Raw genomic sequence first — 15976 nt, 5'->3', positions numbered from 1 at the left:
CGACTGTGAAAATTAAGTTCAAGGTGATCACCAGTTTTTGACGTCACGTCGAGCTGTGATCTACACTTCAGTCTTAAAAGATGACTAAATGTCAGAAATATTCAATAATGAATGTAAATAATATTCAGAAATGTTACAAATCACTTCAAGATGAGTCAAAAAACGCGCGCGCTCGTGCACGCGCCAGGGCGCTCAAGAAGTAAAAAAATAAATGCAGAAGGAAATAAAAATGAACTTACATGTTTTAATGCAGCTTGCCGCCGTGGGTTGACATGTCACTCAAAAAAGAGATCGTTGTCTTCGAGAACTTTCTTTTCTTTTCTTGTCTCCAAAACTTTTCTTCTCCTCACGAGCACAAGTCATGAACGCGCCTTGCCAAAAAAGCAGGAGGGGGCGGAGGGGCTCGCTGGCTGCAGGGTGTGTTCGTTTGCGAGACCTGGATGGGCCGCCTGAGAACACACACACACACACACACACCTGTGAGCTTGTGTAGTCACTTTATTGTGATGAAGTGATGACACTAACCTCGAGAGCAACTCCTTCCTCCTTCCGTACGACTAATGCTAGCAGGCAAAAGCACTTTGCTGGAACGGTGAAATTCTGTTCTTGATTTGGTTCCTCTTGGTGGACACTAGCTGGTGTCCTACAACTAACACACCATCTTAAAGCACTCCCAGATCTTGAAATCCAATTAGAAAGGAATGAATGTACTTAAAGTTAATAAAATCAATTTACGCATATATTGAAGCATTCCAGCAACTATAAGTCAAACATTTTATTGAAATGTTTTTGAAGGATTGCATCAGATTTACAAGTCAAGATTAGTGACAATAGTGAAAAGGTATGGTTCACAAGAGGATAGCATACTAATACAGCAGAGCCGGTTGTGTTAGCATTAGCTTAGCATGGATGTTCATTGTACACGCAGCTTGCAAGTCAATGTATCCTGATACCTGTAGGGGGAGTCCTGGAGCAGATATGGCTACTGTCAATCAACACAAGCAACCGATAACCCAAATCATTTCTGGAAGCAAAGTAAAGATGATGAGGTCTGTTTATTTGGGTTCTGATGGAGAGTCAATCAAGGTCAGTTTTGGTCACATGGTAATTGTCAGTGCTAAAAAAGGTGCCGCCTGTCCACTCTCATTGCTTGACAAGGTGCACTACGCCATGTCATGTTCACAAGCGCATCATTTGATAACGAAACCAACCAAAGACTATAGCAGCCATTGTTAGACTCTGGTGTGTGTGTGTGTGTGTGTGCGAGAGAGAGAGAGAAGATATTGCAGATAGAGCGCTGCTGGGGTGGAGGAGGACAAAGGCATCATTCTTTGCCTGTGGTGAGCAGCTTGAGGGCCTTTTGGAGGTTCTGGATGGCAGTGGACACATCCTCATACTGAAGGGCGCTGCCTGCATACTTGCAGTACTTTTGGGCTTTGGTGAAGTCTTCTGGAGACAGATGAACATCACCTGCACACGTGGAGAAGCTTCAGAATGTGTCTTCATCACTCACTAACACACACAGGTAAAGGTGAAGCTGGAGTCAACAAAGATGCTGGCAGGCGAGGTTAATGTGTTATGGATGAAAATGTGCTGAAAAGGAAGGAAAAGTGCCAAAGCATGGTGATGCTCAGGAGGCTGACCAACTCCACTGTGGTGTGTTTCAAGCTGTTGCGTGTGGCGAGAGCTAGGCCAGGAAGGCGGAGTTTAGCGCCGTGAGGTTTGTTTGAACGTGCAGAGCGCCAGAGTGGTCAACCACCGCCTCACCACTTGACCAGGGAGTCCACCACATAATGACATGTACTGTATTACACAAACATGCTCAACTCTGACATCCTTTTCCAGCGTGCGTGCGTGCATGCGTGTGTGTGTGTGTGTGTATGTGTGAGCACACCCCCTCCAAACGTCTGTAATCTCCAACCCCTCCCCTTCCCATTGCAGTGTCTGTACTTATTACATGTCAGCTAGTTTGCATGACACTGCTATTGAATGTTTTCATGTCCAAAGTGAGTGTGAGTGCTCACCTTGGTGCTGGGTGTTGTTGAGCAGGGAGGGGGGATCAATAGTGTGTGCGGCTCGAGGCATCGGTACTGGTTTGACTGCGTCTTTGAAGTCACGTATCACAAGGCAGAGACATAAGCAGCATGCTAAGCTGACTGCCACAAAAACATCTAACGTGATAACAAGCATTCCTACCTGTAGGGGGCGGCAACTCAGCAGGGGTGTTGGCGGGGGCGTGCGCTCCAGGAGGGATGTGGATGTTGTTGAAGTTGGCAGAGGGGGGGCCCGATGGCGCCAAATCTGGACCAGCGGCAAAGCCCATGCCCGGGGTCGGACCCGCGGCGAAGCCCACGCCCGGGGTCGGACCCGCACTTAACGTCTGGTCCTGGGAGGAAGAGCCCCCCTGGAATGAACCCCGCGGTGAGAAGGCCTGACCTGAGAAACCTTCATCTCCATCTTGGTGTGAAGGATGACGAGGGGACAAAAGACATCAGTTCAAGTACGAGACAACAACACAAGCTCAGTATGCGCACCCTCACACACACCTACACCTTCTTGCAGAAAGTGGCGAAGTTGAACAATCACTGACCAACAGAAATACATCATCACATGTTTGACCTTCATTCGGTCTCACACATCTTGACAGGACATCATATTTGTAACTTCATCCAACATGTTGCTGAAAACACACACTCAGGCAGCTGAAGATTCTTGAGAAAGATGAAAAACATGAAATGTGATAGAGCTCAAGCCTGCGGACCACTGCTGGGTGATTGATGGACATGGTGAAGTTGAAAAGGAGGAGGAAGAAGATGAAGAAGATAACAGGCTGAGAGGCTTCAATCATGCAAGCGTGATGGAAAGGTGTGTTGCAGAGGATGAAGAGGACGACCATGACTTGTCAGCACGACGTCCCCTGCAAGTGTTGTCAATCCCGTCAGTCACGTACTCCTGTGAAATTAATATTGTATACAATATTTACAGGCATGCTCCACTGGAAGAGTGGACCTCCTGGAGATAAAGGCATGTTATTATAGAGTGCGCTGAAGCGTCGCTATCTGATGAATTCCTGTCCTCAACGTCATATATAATGCTCTTGTTTGGAAATTGAAAATACCTTATTAACAAAGAAATAATGAACCTCATAATTGAATGTATAAAAAGCTTATTTAAATATTGTTTTTTTCTGGATTGTTTTACGTTATGTTTCAAATGCAATAAATCCAAAATAAAAATGGTGGACTGTTCATATCCTTAAGGGTAAACGTGCTTCCTCAGTGTATTTATATTTTCTATATGTCAACTATCCCCTGGAGTGCCTTTAGGAACATGTGTGTGTTTGTTTAAATTTGTGTGTTTGTCACTCTGCAAGTTTATTAAGCAGCTTCACATCACTCTACCATGGCAACCAGCTGTTGGACGCCAGGTCCAGCGGCTTGTGCACCATGTGCTGATTGATCAGTAATGAGGTATACAAGGTGATTGACAGGTGGAGGTCCTTGTTGTCTGAATAAAGCAGCGTGCTGTCAGCAATGCATGCTGGGAGTGCAACATGGACAAAATATGCACTTAGCCTCAGTGTGTGTGTGTGTGTGTGTGTGTGTGTGTGTGTATTGAACGTGCACACGTGCAGAGCCTAGGGCTCCCCCAGGTGATGTCATGGCTGATATGTGTGTGTGTGGGGTGGGAGGGGTCCTGCAGATGGTCTTCATTTGTTTGCTGCCGAGTCGTCCCGAGAGGACTTTGAGGCGACGTGAAGGGGAGAAGTGAAAAGTTAAAGTGAGTCCAGATGGACAAAATGGAGTCACTACTCTAGAATGTTCCAGCGTGGTCTGACCACCGCGGCGTGCGGCGACGGAGGGCAGTGTGACACCAAACGCCTCGTTAACTCGGTTGGGCTCATTAGCCGCAGTCATCAATCAGAAGATAAACGGGCGCCGACTAATTGGCTGCTTTCTTTCTCGGGAAAAAGCAGGTTGTACAAAGTGACATGGAGCGTAAGAATGATGAAGGGCTAGTGCATGCTCTTCAGAAGACCACCAGGTGAAGGTGGCGTTGATGAGAAGTGCCAACAAAGCCAGCAGTGAAAAAGAAAGAACAGCTCCAACTCACAAGGACAAGGAAAAAGGCACTAATCCGCTGGATTCCCATCTAATCCCTGATAGCATTCACAAAACACACGCACACCCATATCAGCATGCCCACCTGCTTCCTGCTCCAGCTCCATGCCGACCGGGCCGGCTTCAGGCGTCTCGCCGCTCTTCAGACAGTTGTGGATATACGTGGCCTTCCAGCGGGCGTACTTCCTGTGCTGGATATTCTGATGGAGGCCAACCAAATTCAGGAATTATTTACATTTCTTCAAACCTCTCTCCTCACCTCTGTTCAAACAAATGATCTTTGGATGGACCGTGAAAGGTCAAAAGTTCTCGGTCTCGTGGTTGCTGCTGATGTTAGGATTCATACAGTATGTTGTTCTGACAGGACAGATATTGCTGGGTTGAGTGTGGAAAAGGTCCTAGTGGGTCTGGCAGGGTGAGGTTGGCACTGATTAGAGAAAATGGAGTGTTGGTGCTGTTAAGAAGATAAGGCAGGTGTTTTGAACTTAGGGACAATGGCTTGGTGGCCTCTTGTGAACTTTTGGCCTGTTGATTTAGCCTCAGCACTTTGCTATTCAACTTTACCTATCGCTAAAATAACACCGCACTATAAGAGCAGCAAGACAAAGGAATGATTTTTTTTTTTTTTCACAACAATGCTGAAATGATGGTAAAATGGGACCACGTTTGGCATTGGATCATTGGAACCTTTTAAAGGAACTCAAACTTAAATGTCCCTGGAATTTTTAAATACCAATAATAAAAAAAGAACCTCAGAAAACATCCAAAATCACCACAATCTTTTTTTCAAAAGCCCGGGACCTTTTGCGGGCTGAAGATCGCCAACTGGTAGAACACAGTGGGGAGTATTTCATGTCTAAGCTTGTGTGTATCTGAAAACTTATTTTATTTTCATAAGTGAGCTTGCTGTGAACTCAGCAGTAAACTTCCTGGGTTTTCGCTCAGCCTTCCCCCTCCTTCCTTCGCCCATGCCCCACCCAGGAAGGAGCAGGGTGGGGGTGTTAAAAACTTTAGGGTCATCAGGTGGGCACCTTCCTTCATTGGTGTCTCGATGACAGGCCCATGACACCGCCAGAGAGCCCATCGGCAACACCTGGCACCCCAGGTGTGTGCCCCCCCCCCTGCTTTGAGCCCAGCAAGGGTCCTTGTGCTTGATCTTGCTTCTTTCAGCCGCTTGAGACTGATCTTATTGCCTGTGGCAGAGCCTGTCCATGAATGCCACGGTCTTTCATGAGCCTGATAGTAGAGGAAGCCACAAAGCCTCTGCACACAATAACCCATACAGAAAGCTTTCTAGATCTTCCAGAACCCGCACCTATTCCAGCTGTATTTCCAAAACGGTGTGTTTTAATTTATTCCACCCACGGCCCGCCTCCAGGCCCACTCTGCTGTGATTGGTCACAACATCATTACTGGAAATGTGGGCCACCTGTTTAAAAAAAAACAAACTCTGGTAGGTCCTCCGATTGTGGTGAAAAAAGGTTATTAGCAACATATCAGCGAGCTTGTAATTTGCATGGATGTAGGTAAGACGCTACCTGTATGCACACTCTATAATGCTACACAGACAACAGCTGACTTACACAAAATAAACACAATTAGGACACTGATAAATTGTTATTTACAGAGCAGATACCTGAGCCACGGTGATGGAACTGTCCACTTACATATCCTCTCAATGATTGTGAAACCGTGAGAGGATCAAGTGAATGAGGAGAAAACTCACCTCATCTGATAACTCTCCAAAGACGGACAGGACATCCAGCAGCAGACTGGCCGTGTAGAAAGACTTGATCATGTTCCTGAATGTGACACAAACAAGCCGCTCGATGAACATTTGACACCGTATTCTGGATGAGGAAATGCTTAGGAAATCAAACGTGTCCTTGTTTAAACTGTGCTCCTGGATGTGGACGTATGAACATGTGGAAAAGACATGATGGGATCTGCATTCAATGTTCTGCAACAGCAAGCCAACAGCCTCCACAGGGGGTGCCACACACTTGAGGTGAAGCAAATATTTAACCAGTCTTTCCATGATGAACCGCGAGACCAGTTCTTCTATGTAGCGCGTTCGATTGCAGAGAAAGGGCTCATCTATCCAAGGAACATGTTTACTTGTGGACACACAGCATAAGGATTTCCTATTGGGCTGGAGGAAGTTTCTTATGCACTTATTTTGGTATTTGTTTACGTTGGTGTGCCTACTTTAGTGTAGCATGTGTGTACAGCTTGTAGTCTTGTGACAGCGCACACAGCTACTGCCATTCATTTCAACTCGCCCAGCTAGCTAGGCTGCATCCACCTTGGCAGCTTTGATTTCCAGGATTGCCGATGAAGAATGCTGAGAATGTTGGCTGCAAGCAGGTGCTCGTTCCCCAGATGGAGATCAAGCACGATCCAGCTCACGTCAAAACCCACGAAGCTGAACCACGTGAAACTTACTTGTGGAATCGCCCAGCTCGGTCCTCGTTGTCAGCATACAGGAACATCTTTAAGGCGTAGTTTTCGATGTGCGCATTGCCAACCACCTCCTGAGTGATGGAGTCATTTTCTTTCAGCTCTTCTTTCATCTGGCAAACAACACAAGTACACATATGTATACCATCAGTGCTTTTCTTGGCCTGCATGCCACACAACACAACTACACGATTCATCTTCAAGGAGTGACATTTAGAAAACCAAGGCTTCAAGATGTTCGCTTCAAGTTTCCTATAAAAGCACTTGAGCAAACATTCTGCTTCCGTGCAGCAGGTAGACCCTGACAGGCCTGAATAGACCCACTGTTCACTTACCTAATCTGTATGTGTGTGTGTGTGTGTGTGTTGGATGGAGAATGGAGATAAAAAAAACAGGAAAATAAAAGACTCTCTCTCTTCGGATGAATTAAAAAGCCACAAACGCCATTTGTACTGAATTATTTGCTCCTGTACTACCGCTTTGTGCCACAGAGGGCGATAGTGAGCCACTAGTAGTATTACTAGCTTTGTGCCCTGTCATTACTCAATCCGTACTGAAATGCAATCAGTTCTACTGCAGAATGCGCCTACATCTGGTCTGCCTATTTTTCGACAGTCACGTGTCGGTCAAGCCAATTTGTACTACTACACATTTGAAATTAAATTAAAATCTTTTTCTCTTATTTTTTTAGGAGCTCGGCCTGCATCTTGCCATTGAAATACATGCAACCAGGAAGTCAAAATACATATCGCAGTGTTGCTCATGCCATGTGATTTAGCATCGTACTGCTAATAAAAACATCCTGGTGCCCCCTGCTGGTGGAGCAGTCTCAAGGAAAGGGGACAGCGATATGAAATTATGGAGAAAAAGAAGAGCAGCAAGTCCAAGAGATCAGACAACATGTGTCACTGCTGGTAATTTCACACCCTGACACCAGCAGCGTTTTTCCAGCTAGCATTCAGCACGCAAAATAGAATTAATGAGGCAGACCTGCTGCTGTGTCTTCTTTAGCCTCACAACCTGGAGGCCATCTTCTCCTTTGACACACACATCATAGCGGCTCATTAAGATACTTTCACACTATAACCTCACTGCAACCTTCACACCATGTCCCATGTCTCACTACTGTCACATCACAACACAACACATGAAGACAACACAACACGAGGATAACACATTAAGACGACACTATGTGAGGACAACACAGCATGACGGAAACATAACATGTGGACGACACAACATGAGGACGCAGATTAAAGTATAGGATGTGTGTCCTGCTGGGAGGTGTTTCCTGAGTACGTGTGTGTGACAGTAATTAACATCAGCTGTGTGTGTGTGTGTTGTTGATGTTGTTGGGTACACAACTATTAGTTATCAGTGAGCTGAAAAAGGCTCACATTTCCAGCAAAGAAAAACTCAAGGCAAACGATTAAGACTTTTTGCCAGCCGTCCGCTGAGGTAGTGAGGCTACCGAGAGGGGCGGAGCCCTGTGTTGATTGGTGGACAGAAAACGGTCACCAACAAAAACAAGAAAATGCCCCCTTGTGTGTTGACTTTGGTGCCACTGAGCGTGTAGTATTTTCGGTACCAACATTAGGACCAAATCCTGGACTGAACGGCTCGGTGGACACATGGACGTCTGTCTCTTGAGAACAAATTTGTTTGCTTGACCCCTGCTGGGACGCCTGGAGCCCCCGCCCCCCGTGTCCTAACAAGACTATAAAATGTAAATGTCCTGGCAGCCAATATGACTTTTTTGCCTCCAGTGTGACTCAGCTGGAAATATCGCTTAATGGCGGTTGTCACATAAACACGCAATCACTTCCTGTTTCTTCAGTCACACTTCCGTTCAATGTTTACCTTTATTTTGGAAAAGGCTGGGCATTTTGTGGGTTGAATATTGTCATATTGTCAGGACCAGACTTACCAGCTCCAGCTGGTCCATGAGCTTGACCAGGAACTTTCTGCACTCAGGAGTTTTACTGTCCAGCTTCATTCCAGTTTGCATGGCGTACAGGCGGCCTGCAACAAACACAAACAAAGGTGCTAAGCTTGACTCGCATCTGCAAGGTTGAACTTGATTTGGGGACTCAAGTCCCAATCATACCAGGGCGAAACGTCTGCGCAACTAAGTCTTTGGGGTTATTAACTTAGCCTTCTGATTGTCACACACATACGGGTGAGTGTTATGCACATGGCTTCGCTGTCGTGAGCCTCGAAAACTAAAAAAAAAAGTCAAGTGTTTTTCTTCAAATGCTGCATTAAAGCTTTTTACACCCGCAGGGTATGTGCTAGCAGTTATGTTCCACACAGCAGACATGATTGCTTCTGTTTTGAGGGAAAATAGGAGGACCACACTGCCCAAAACGTTAGACACTACACTGCCCGAAATGGTCGCAGTAGGCTGCAATGGTGCTAGCCACAGGTAATCGGCTTTTGTGATTGCCGTTGAAAGTCATTTATCGCCATAGGCAGACCACACCATTTTTTTACAGAAATCGTCCAACACTGATTAGTGACCGATCTATCGGAGCATCCCGAACAGCAGCTCCTCTTCCTCGTCATCCCAAAAAAAATTCCAACATCATATATCAAGTATTGGGTGTTTAAAAAGATGTTTTTACAGGAAACAACACAGTAATGCGCTCGACTATGAAAGCGCTGATGACTGGTGATATCCCGAATAAAGAGTTATTACGCCCAATGCACTCAATCTGTGAGCCACTTAAGATGTTGTATGTAACATCCCTATTAAATCTTAGTGGATGGTTTATTCATTGATTTTACTGCTAGACAATGAGAGACCAACAATCCATGACAAGTGCAAACGTGGCGTCAGGACTCTCCTGGGATGAAGAGTGCTTGGACGTGTCCGTGGTTAATTGTGTTTACTGATAGGAGAGCTGTGTGCTTAAACACTCACGCACACACATAAGGTTTGTGTAGTGCAACACCTACTTGGTCTGTTACCATGGCAATAGCTTCCTGTAGCGCCCAGTACTTTAAGCAAAACAACTCCTCTTTGGCTCTTTTCAGGACCGTACTGTATCTTCCTGGCTTCAGCGTTCCCGAGCGTGACATGATGAATAGCCCCAGCCAAACACGACTTGCTGCTGACCTCCAGTGGACACGCTTCCTCATGGTGCACTGTTAGATTCTCTCCCAGCTGGCGTCATTCCAATAGTCATCCCGCTTCAACACCATGTTTGACAGCTAAACCCATGTGGGCGTGCACGGTGACTGTACTACACGTGCGACACCCTGCTGGGAACCAGTCTATTCAGTTGCCTCTTCTGTAACAGACATTTTTAGTCTATATCTAGAAGTTGGGATAGTATATTCAGGATCGCAGTAACAGGCTTGAGGACAATTGAGGTTAGCTAATTGCAAAGCAGCCTGCTGGTTTGAAGTTTATATACAAATTTGTTGAGCGTATTGACGGAAAGCAGCATTCACAAATCAGAGCGAGTTGCAGATGAGTGGCGTCTCCATTAACACAACCGCTGGAGAAACAAAGCTCTTTTTTGGCATGTCTTGCCGCACGGCCTGCTGTGGCCTCCTCAGAATCAACATGTTTTGCTGGTAGGGAATCAGGAACCCCAACCACATCGCTCCATCAAAAACCAAACCACTTCCACATCACAGAGGTGTCCGCTTCTCCTCTGCCTTCAGCCCTCTTGTCTTCCTCTCATTTTCGCTCTGCCTTTCTCTGCCGGGTTCAGATCTTCCTTTTAGTGTTTAATAATGTTTTATTTTTTACTTCCTTATTGTTTTTTGTGCCCTTAAGCAAGTGTGCAGCTATGGATGTTCATCATGTTGCATTTATAGCTTACCTCTTGCGCCATTGTTTACACTCGGGAGCAGCTGTTAGCTTTGAGCACCACTTCGCTACAGCGAACAATCGGATATCCCCGGAGGACGATACGGAGGAGGAGAGACAGCATAGTGAGAGTGAAAAAAGACAGTATAAAGGTTTACTGTCTGTCATCATGGGGAAGGTGAGATGGATGCGCTAACCATGCTAACACAGCTGCAGAGAGACTACCATGAGTGCAGCATGATTGCGCTTAAGATTGAAGATTAGATTTATCGATGCCACTATCCTCATTAGGGTCGTGGGACATTATATTCCACTTTTTCTATATATACTATTTTATTTCAATGGCTATTTTTCTATAAGACAACAACGTGTAACGAGGTGACGGAACAACTTGGACATTTTAGCCCGATGGTGCCCCTGCAGGAGGTGTCAATAAAGGTAGGCAACCACGTCGCCACGTGACAGCTGTTGTTTCTTCGTTGCCATGGTCATGAGGCGGCTTGGGTGTCATGAGATAAGCATAAAAGTATGAGGCAACGAGCTGGAGAACATTCCTTACAGTTGAAACATCATCATCCTCACACTTGTGGAGCAGGTTTGGTCAGGTGTCCAATATGAAGCCTGAAGAAAAAGTAGGAAAACTAACAACAAAATCAACGTTTTGTCTGATCTTCTGTCATGGCAAAAGCAGATCACGTGTCAGCCAGCCCAGTACCATGACAGGCTCCCTGCGCGCGCGCGCGTGCACGCACATACATACATACATACACACACACGTACATACATACATACATACATACACACACACACAGCAAACCTCAGTGAAGCATCTAAGTCAGCCTCTAGCATTAGTTCGATTAACTACATGAACGCTATTGACACTGAATTGTGTCCGCCTGAGCTCCAAGTAAAAGTTAGGTTGAGCTCATGCTAAGCTAGCGTTAGCCACTCACTCACAGTAGTAAGCCACCACTGGGTCTCTTTTCTCGTGTTCCTGTGCGGTCCGCAGGTGGTGCTGGACAGCCTTGAGCTGGGTCGGTATCGCCATGTCTTCTAGAACTTTCCCGGGACGAACAAAACCACAAAAACACACGACGGACCTCTTGTTGTTGTAGCTCTACCGGTCCTCTCACTTCCGCGTGTCTAACCAATAAGGCGCCATTACGTCATCGGTCATTCTTCTTTGTTGGTCCTCGGCTTTGCCTTCCTTTGAAGCAAAGAAAAGTTTATTCTGCTCAAATGATACTTGTTTGAGATATTTATGAAATGATTATTAAGAACAACAACGCCCACAGTCAATGATAAAACTGATTTGTTCACAAGCAATCACACATTTAACTGGAAGCAAAGTAGGATACATTGTAAATACAAATATTTATTTGATGTAGCAAGGAACCCAATAATGATTCATGTAAAACTAAACATTAGCATGGAGACGGTATTAATGACAGGGCTAGCTGCATTAGCATGTGAAGGTATTAGCGTCAGGGCGAGCTGCTAACCACATTAGCACGTGAAGGACGATATCACTTACAGAGCTGCATTCTCATAGATGATACGCTTGATAAAATGATATATCTTTGTTATGATCTTTACCCACCATATTTCCACATGCTAACTATTATATCGGACATGTAGGATACTTGCTGGCCTGCTTATTTTCAAAATAAAAGTAACTTAAAGTCTCACACAATGCAATCAGCCATAATGCCAGGATATTATTAAGAATCGGGGCGGAAGAGGCGTTTACAACCCGGAAAGACACCAGCGCCAGTGGTCTCTGAACCAGGACAGGACAGGTTTCCATGGGAACCATGGCAAATTGATTATCGATAACCTCCCCTTCCCTAATCAAGTAAGACCATCTATCTCGAATGTGAGGAGGTCAGACATTTTTGAGAGCAGCCATGATGCGCCAAGATGTTCTCCCTTCTCGAGAAGGCCGGCTCTTGAGTGTACATTTTTAAAAATCAATTTAAGACGGTAAATCTGAGATTGAGAGCCAGTCGGTTAGTCTTTATTGGACATAACGGAACACGAAGGGTATGTTGAAAGCATTAGTGGCAGGGCTAGCATGATGCAGGTATCTCCATGAGGTAGTGTCGCCATGTTTCTTGTACATATTAGCTGATCTCTGAGCAAAAAAAAGATAAATGGGTCAAGATGTGATGCAGAATCTACCGGCAGTGGGTCGAGTTCATCAGTGTTAGCCTTTGACACGTCACTAGGAAAGCGGGGCTTATTAAAAGTGTAATAACATAAGACGTTTGAACGTGAATCATAACTAATTGTAACGACGGCATGCATGCACAGATGTCATCTAACTGTGTGATTGTTTAATAGGAAGAACATTCAGTGGCAAATGGTACAAGCATGGACCATCACAACACAAAGTAATGCACAGGGAAACACAGCAGTTTCAAATCCTCTTAAAGCCGCCGCCGCCGCCGTCGCCGTGCCGCCATGCCGCCGTGTGCAATGGAAGCTTTCATCAGCGCTTTAAAAGCATTGGAAATGAGGGTTTGATCCACTTTTGTCTGCTAATGCAATTTTGTACCTGAGATGAAAAACAGATTGCTGCAAAGTTCTTCACAAAACTTGGATGGATGTCTGATGAAGAAAATAAAAACAAAGTAGCTTACACGCGTTATGTGACTCCACCAAATCAAAGATAAGTCAATACTTGACACTTTCAATGAGACCAAAAGGGTCGTTTAAGAACATTTGATGCTGCTGTCGTCCATTTAATCATGAAAAGAATCCACTTCCTCCACAGTTAAGACTGGCCTGCTTTGTGTTGAACACGTTTAGATTTCACGTCCATGGTCACCAATCGTCTTTTTATAATTTCCAACTTTTCAATCCCTATATGAGCGTCAACGCAGGCTTTCTTTGGAGACAGCTACAAGTGTGCTCCTGTCCATGGAGGAAAGGTCACAATGGGCACACACACACACACACACACATGGTGGAAGTGTCACACACGGAAGTGTGAGGAAGGATGCACCTGAGCAGGTGGCTCATGCATGTCCATGTTGTGTCCGTCCATCCTGAGTCCCCGTGATGGGAAGCACTTGATCAGGTCCAAGAGCAGCCAGCTTCCATGTCTGTCCTCTTCACAGGACACCTATTGGACCTCCCGGCTGTGGCGTGTTCTGCAGACTAGAACCTTTGGCTCCCATCTGACATAGAACCTGGGATGACCCCCCACTTCAGAATATTTCACAATGGAGCACAGGTGGCGCTCCTGTGTTATCTTCCAAGAGGCTGACAGGAAGTCAACATGTCGTGTGCGCGTCATTGGTTGTTGAGATAGCCGAGTCGTCTGCAGAGTATCTCAAAGATCTCAGCGATGCAGAGAAGGATGGTGATGACGGTGAAGGTGTACATGGCGCTCAGGAAGATGGTCTTCTCGAAGTGCTCGGGCACCATGCACTTTGTCACGTTGAAGGCCTTCTCCAAAGCGCTGGCATCACACATGTAGAGCGGGTGAACCTGCAGGAACAAGAACACATGGAAAAACCTAGAATCGCCTAGAAGGGCACGTGCTGGTACACCAGACAGGGCGGAGACATCACACCTGGAAGCCAAACAGGTGACTCTGCAGCCAGAAGGCGATGACTTCCAGAATGATGCGTAGGAGAACAGAGATGATGTAGAAGACGGTGTAGATGGGTCGCTCCAGGATCTCCTCCTGGTCGATGTTCTTGCAGGCTGCGTAGAGGTGGAAGACCGCCCCCGGAACCAGCACCGTGACCAGCTGTAACGCCCAGAAGACCTGCAGGAGAAGGCCGGGAACCAGTCAAGACGGCGAGACTCGGTATCGTGGGCTGGTCCTGGTACCTGCGGCGTTATGGGTCTGAACTGGTTGTAGCAGTACAAGTTGAGCTCTCTGCGATCCGGGTCGCAGCTGAAGTGCAGCGCTTCATTTCCATACACGGCAAAGCCCAAAACTCCCAGGAAGAACATCCGCACCGAGCCGAAGAACAAGGTGTGGAACTGGCCGATCACCGTCGGAGGCCTGAGCTGGAAAGCACACGTACACACACACACACACACACGAATGAGGCGCCATTGACAGCCTGCACGCACACGCGCAGGTGCAGTGATGGCGTGTATTGAGGTGCCGCGTGCGGCATAGCCAACGCTTCTTTTGTCAGCACATAAATCACTCAGCTGAAGGCTGAAAGCTTTTCGGCGCCACACAAAGCCTCCATCAGACTCAAGCCTCTTCGGCCTTCATCATTTCTCCACTAACGCCACCAGCCGCTCCACAATGGCCCGCTCCGTCCAACAGAACCGGAGTGACCCCGAAAGAGACGGAGCGTCAGCCAAAGCTAAACGTTACTTACGCATCCTTCATAGAAATTTTTGATGTAGTTTAAAGACATGTTCGGGCCGTCGCTCCGAGTCCAGGAGGGTTCTGGGCCCGCACGGCACCGCCGACACGACCTCCCTCTGCCTCGCCGTCCCCAAAGCCCGTGTCAATGCATATTTTTTGGCCTTTTATCCCCGCATCAATTGACTGGCTCAGTAGACACAGAGGGGCCAACAAAGGCCCAGCATTATAATCCCTATAGGACTCTGTCAGCGAAAAAAAAAACAACCTCCAGTTGGAGGCACACAATGCTCACGCTGGAAAACACAAAGACACAAAGTCCAAACCTTCGCTCGCTACCACACAACGTCAGGTGAAGGAGGACCGAGCGTGACGAAAAGACAAAAGTCAGAAAGTGATGACAACACACCCTGCACTGCAAATACTTCTGGAAGAGCATTGACGCGGCGCCGCTGTCCCAAATCCCAAACACAAGATGTCCCTCGTCCCCCACAGACGCAAAGCACCTCCACTGCAACGACACCAAAGTTTGTCAAAGAAAAAGTCCACACACCAACCGTAATCCTGGCGGCGTGTTGTTCATCCCCCCTCTTTTTCACACTCACAGGTCCTAAACTCACGCCGCTCCCTGCCCAGGGAAGGTCAAGTTACGCCCCCGCCGCCCGGGGGTGCTTCCTGTCCGCCCTTTCAAAATAAACAAGAAGATAAACAAGAAGACCGGCCGTTGACAAACATCAGGAAAAAATGACCTTCCTGTTTTGTCTCGTCACCTCATGTTACCTTTGACCTGAAGATGATGATGATGATGATGATGATAATGACAATGACGCTCCGTCTAAAATGTGTGTGTGCGTGTAGCATGTGTAACTAGAGCACCGAGTCACTTACAGGTGGGACCTGGTGATAAGACCACAAGAAGCGTGTCGCTACTGCTCCCTGCTGAGTGTGCGTGTGTGCGCATGTGTGTGACCTCAATCACTGACACACTTCTTAACGTTCTACTCAATCACATAATGATCACTCAAAAATGTCTTTAACAGATTATGTACCATATTACAGTACTACTACTACTACATGTAAAGAAGAATACAAGTACAGTAGCACCTCAGTTCTCATACACACCGGTTTCGGACAAAAATTATTACCAATAATGATTCATGTAAAACTAAACATTAGCATGGCGACGGTATTAATGACAGGGCTAGCTGCATTACCATGGTATTAGCGACAGGGCGA

At 46.5% G+C, this 15976-nt stretch overlaps 3 protein-coding genes across 7 annotated transcripts in view; all 3 read right to left on the bottom strand.

The window, feature by feature from the left end:
- The window catches only part of adgrg6 (adhesion G protein-coupled receptor G6), a 16388-nt gene extending 15763 nt beyond the window's left edge, over window positions 1–625 (bottom strand). For all 4 annotated transcript variants that reach the window (XM_058079844.1, XM_058079854.1, XM_058079862.1 and 1 more), the window contains exons 1-2: window positions 526–625; window positions 240–449 (exon numbers count right to left, since the gene is read on the bottom strand). In XM_058079844.1, coding sequence (XP_057935827.1) covers window positions 240–241 — 2 coding nt within the window. In that variant the 5' untranslated portion in view covers window positions 242–449; window positions 526–625. The remainder of the gene's footprint in view (window positions 1–239; window positions 450–525) is intronic.
- A 135-nt stretch (window positions 626–760) lies between these two features.
- vta1 (vesicle (multivesicular body) trafficking 1) lies at window positions 761–11584 on the bottom strand. Of its 2 annotated transcripts, XM_058079883.1 has the most exons (8): window positions 11359–11582; window positions 8509–8603; window positions 6567–6694; window positions 5848–5923; window positions 4207–4321; window positions 2197–2457; window positions 2025–2105; window positions 761–1470 (listed from the first exon to the last, which is right to left on the bottom strand). In XM_058079883.1, the coding sequence occupies exons 1-8, from the start codon at window positions 11447–11449 to the stop codon at window positions 1325–1327; spliced, it is 993 nt and encodes a 330-aa protein (XP_057935866.1). In that variant the 5' UTR covers window positions 11450–11582; the 3' UTR covers window positions 761–1324. The 2 variants fall into 2 exon arrangements, with proteins under 2 accessions (XP_057935866.1, XP_057935874.1); XM_058079891.1 differs by lacking the exon at window positions 2025–2105 and having other exon boundaries at window positions 11359–11584.
- Window positions 11585–12772: 1188 nt separating this feature from the next.
- Window positions 12773–15381, bottom strand: gje1a (gap junction protein epsilon 1a). Its single transcript, XM_058075637.1, has 4 exons — window positions 15294–15381; window positions 14245–14427; window positions 13982–14179; window positions 12773–13896 (listed from the first exon to the last, which is right to left on the bottom strand). Exons 1-4 carry the CDS (start codon window positions 15321–15323, stop codon window positions 13699–13701), a joined length of 609 nt encoding a protein of 202 aa, XP_057931620.1. The 5' UTR covers window positions 15324–15381; the 3' UTR covers window positions 12773–13698.
- Window positions 15382–15976: the final 595 nt, after the last annotated feature.

Source organism: Doryrhamphus excisus, chromosome 1 (genome assembly GCF_030265055.1).
Source record: "Doryrhamphus excisus isolate RoL2022-K1 chromosome 1, RoL_Dexc_1.0, whole genome shotgun sequence".
Taxonomy (NCBI): domain Eukaryota; kingdom Metazoa; phylum Chordata; class Actinopteri; order Syngnathiformes; family Syngnathidae; genus Doryrhamphus; species Doryrhamphus excisus.
The sequence above is the reverse complement of the archived record's forward strand: the minus strand, read 5'-3'. Positions and strand labels throughout refer to the sequence as shown.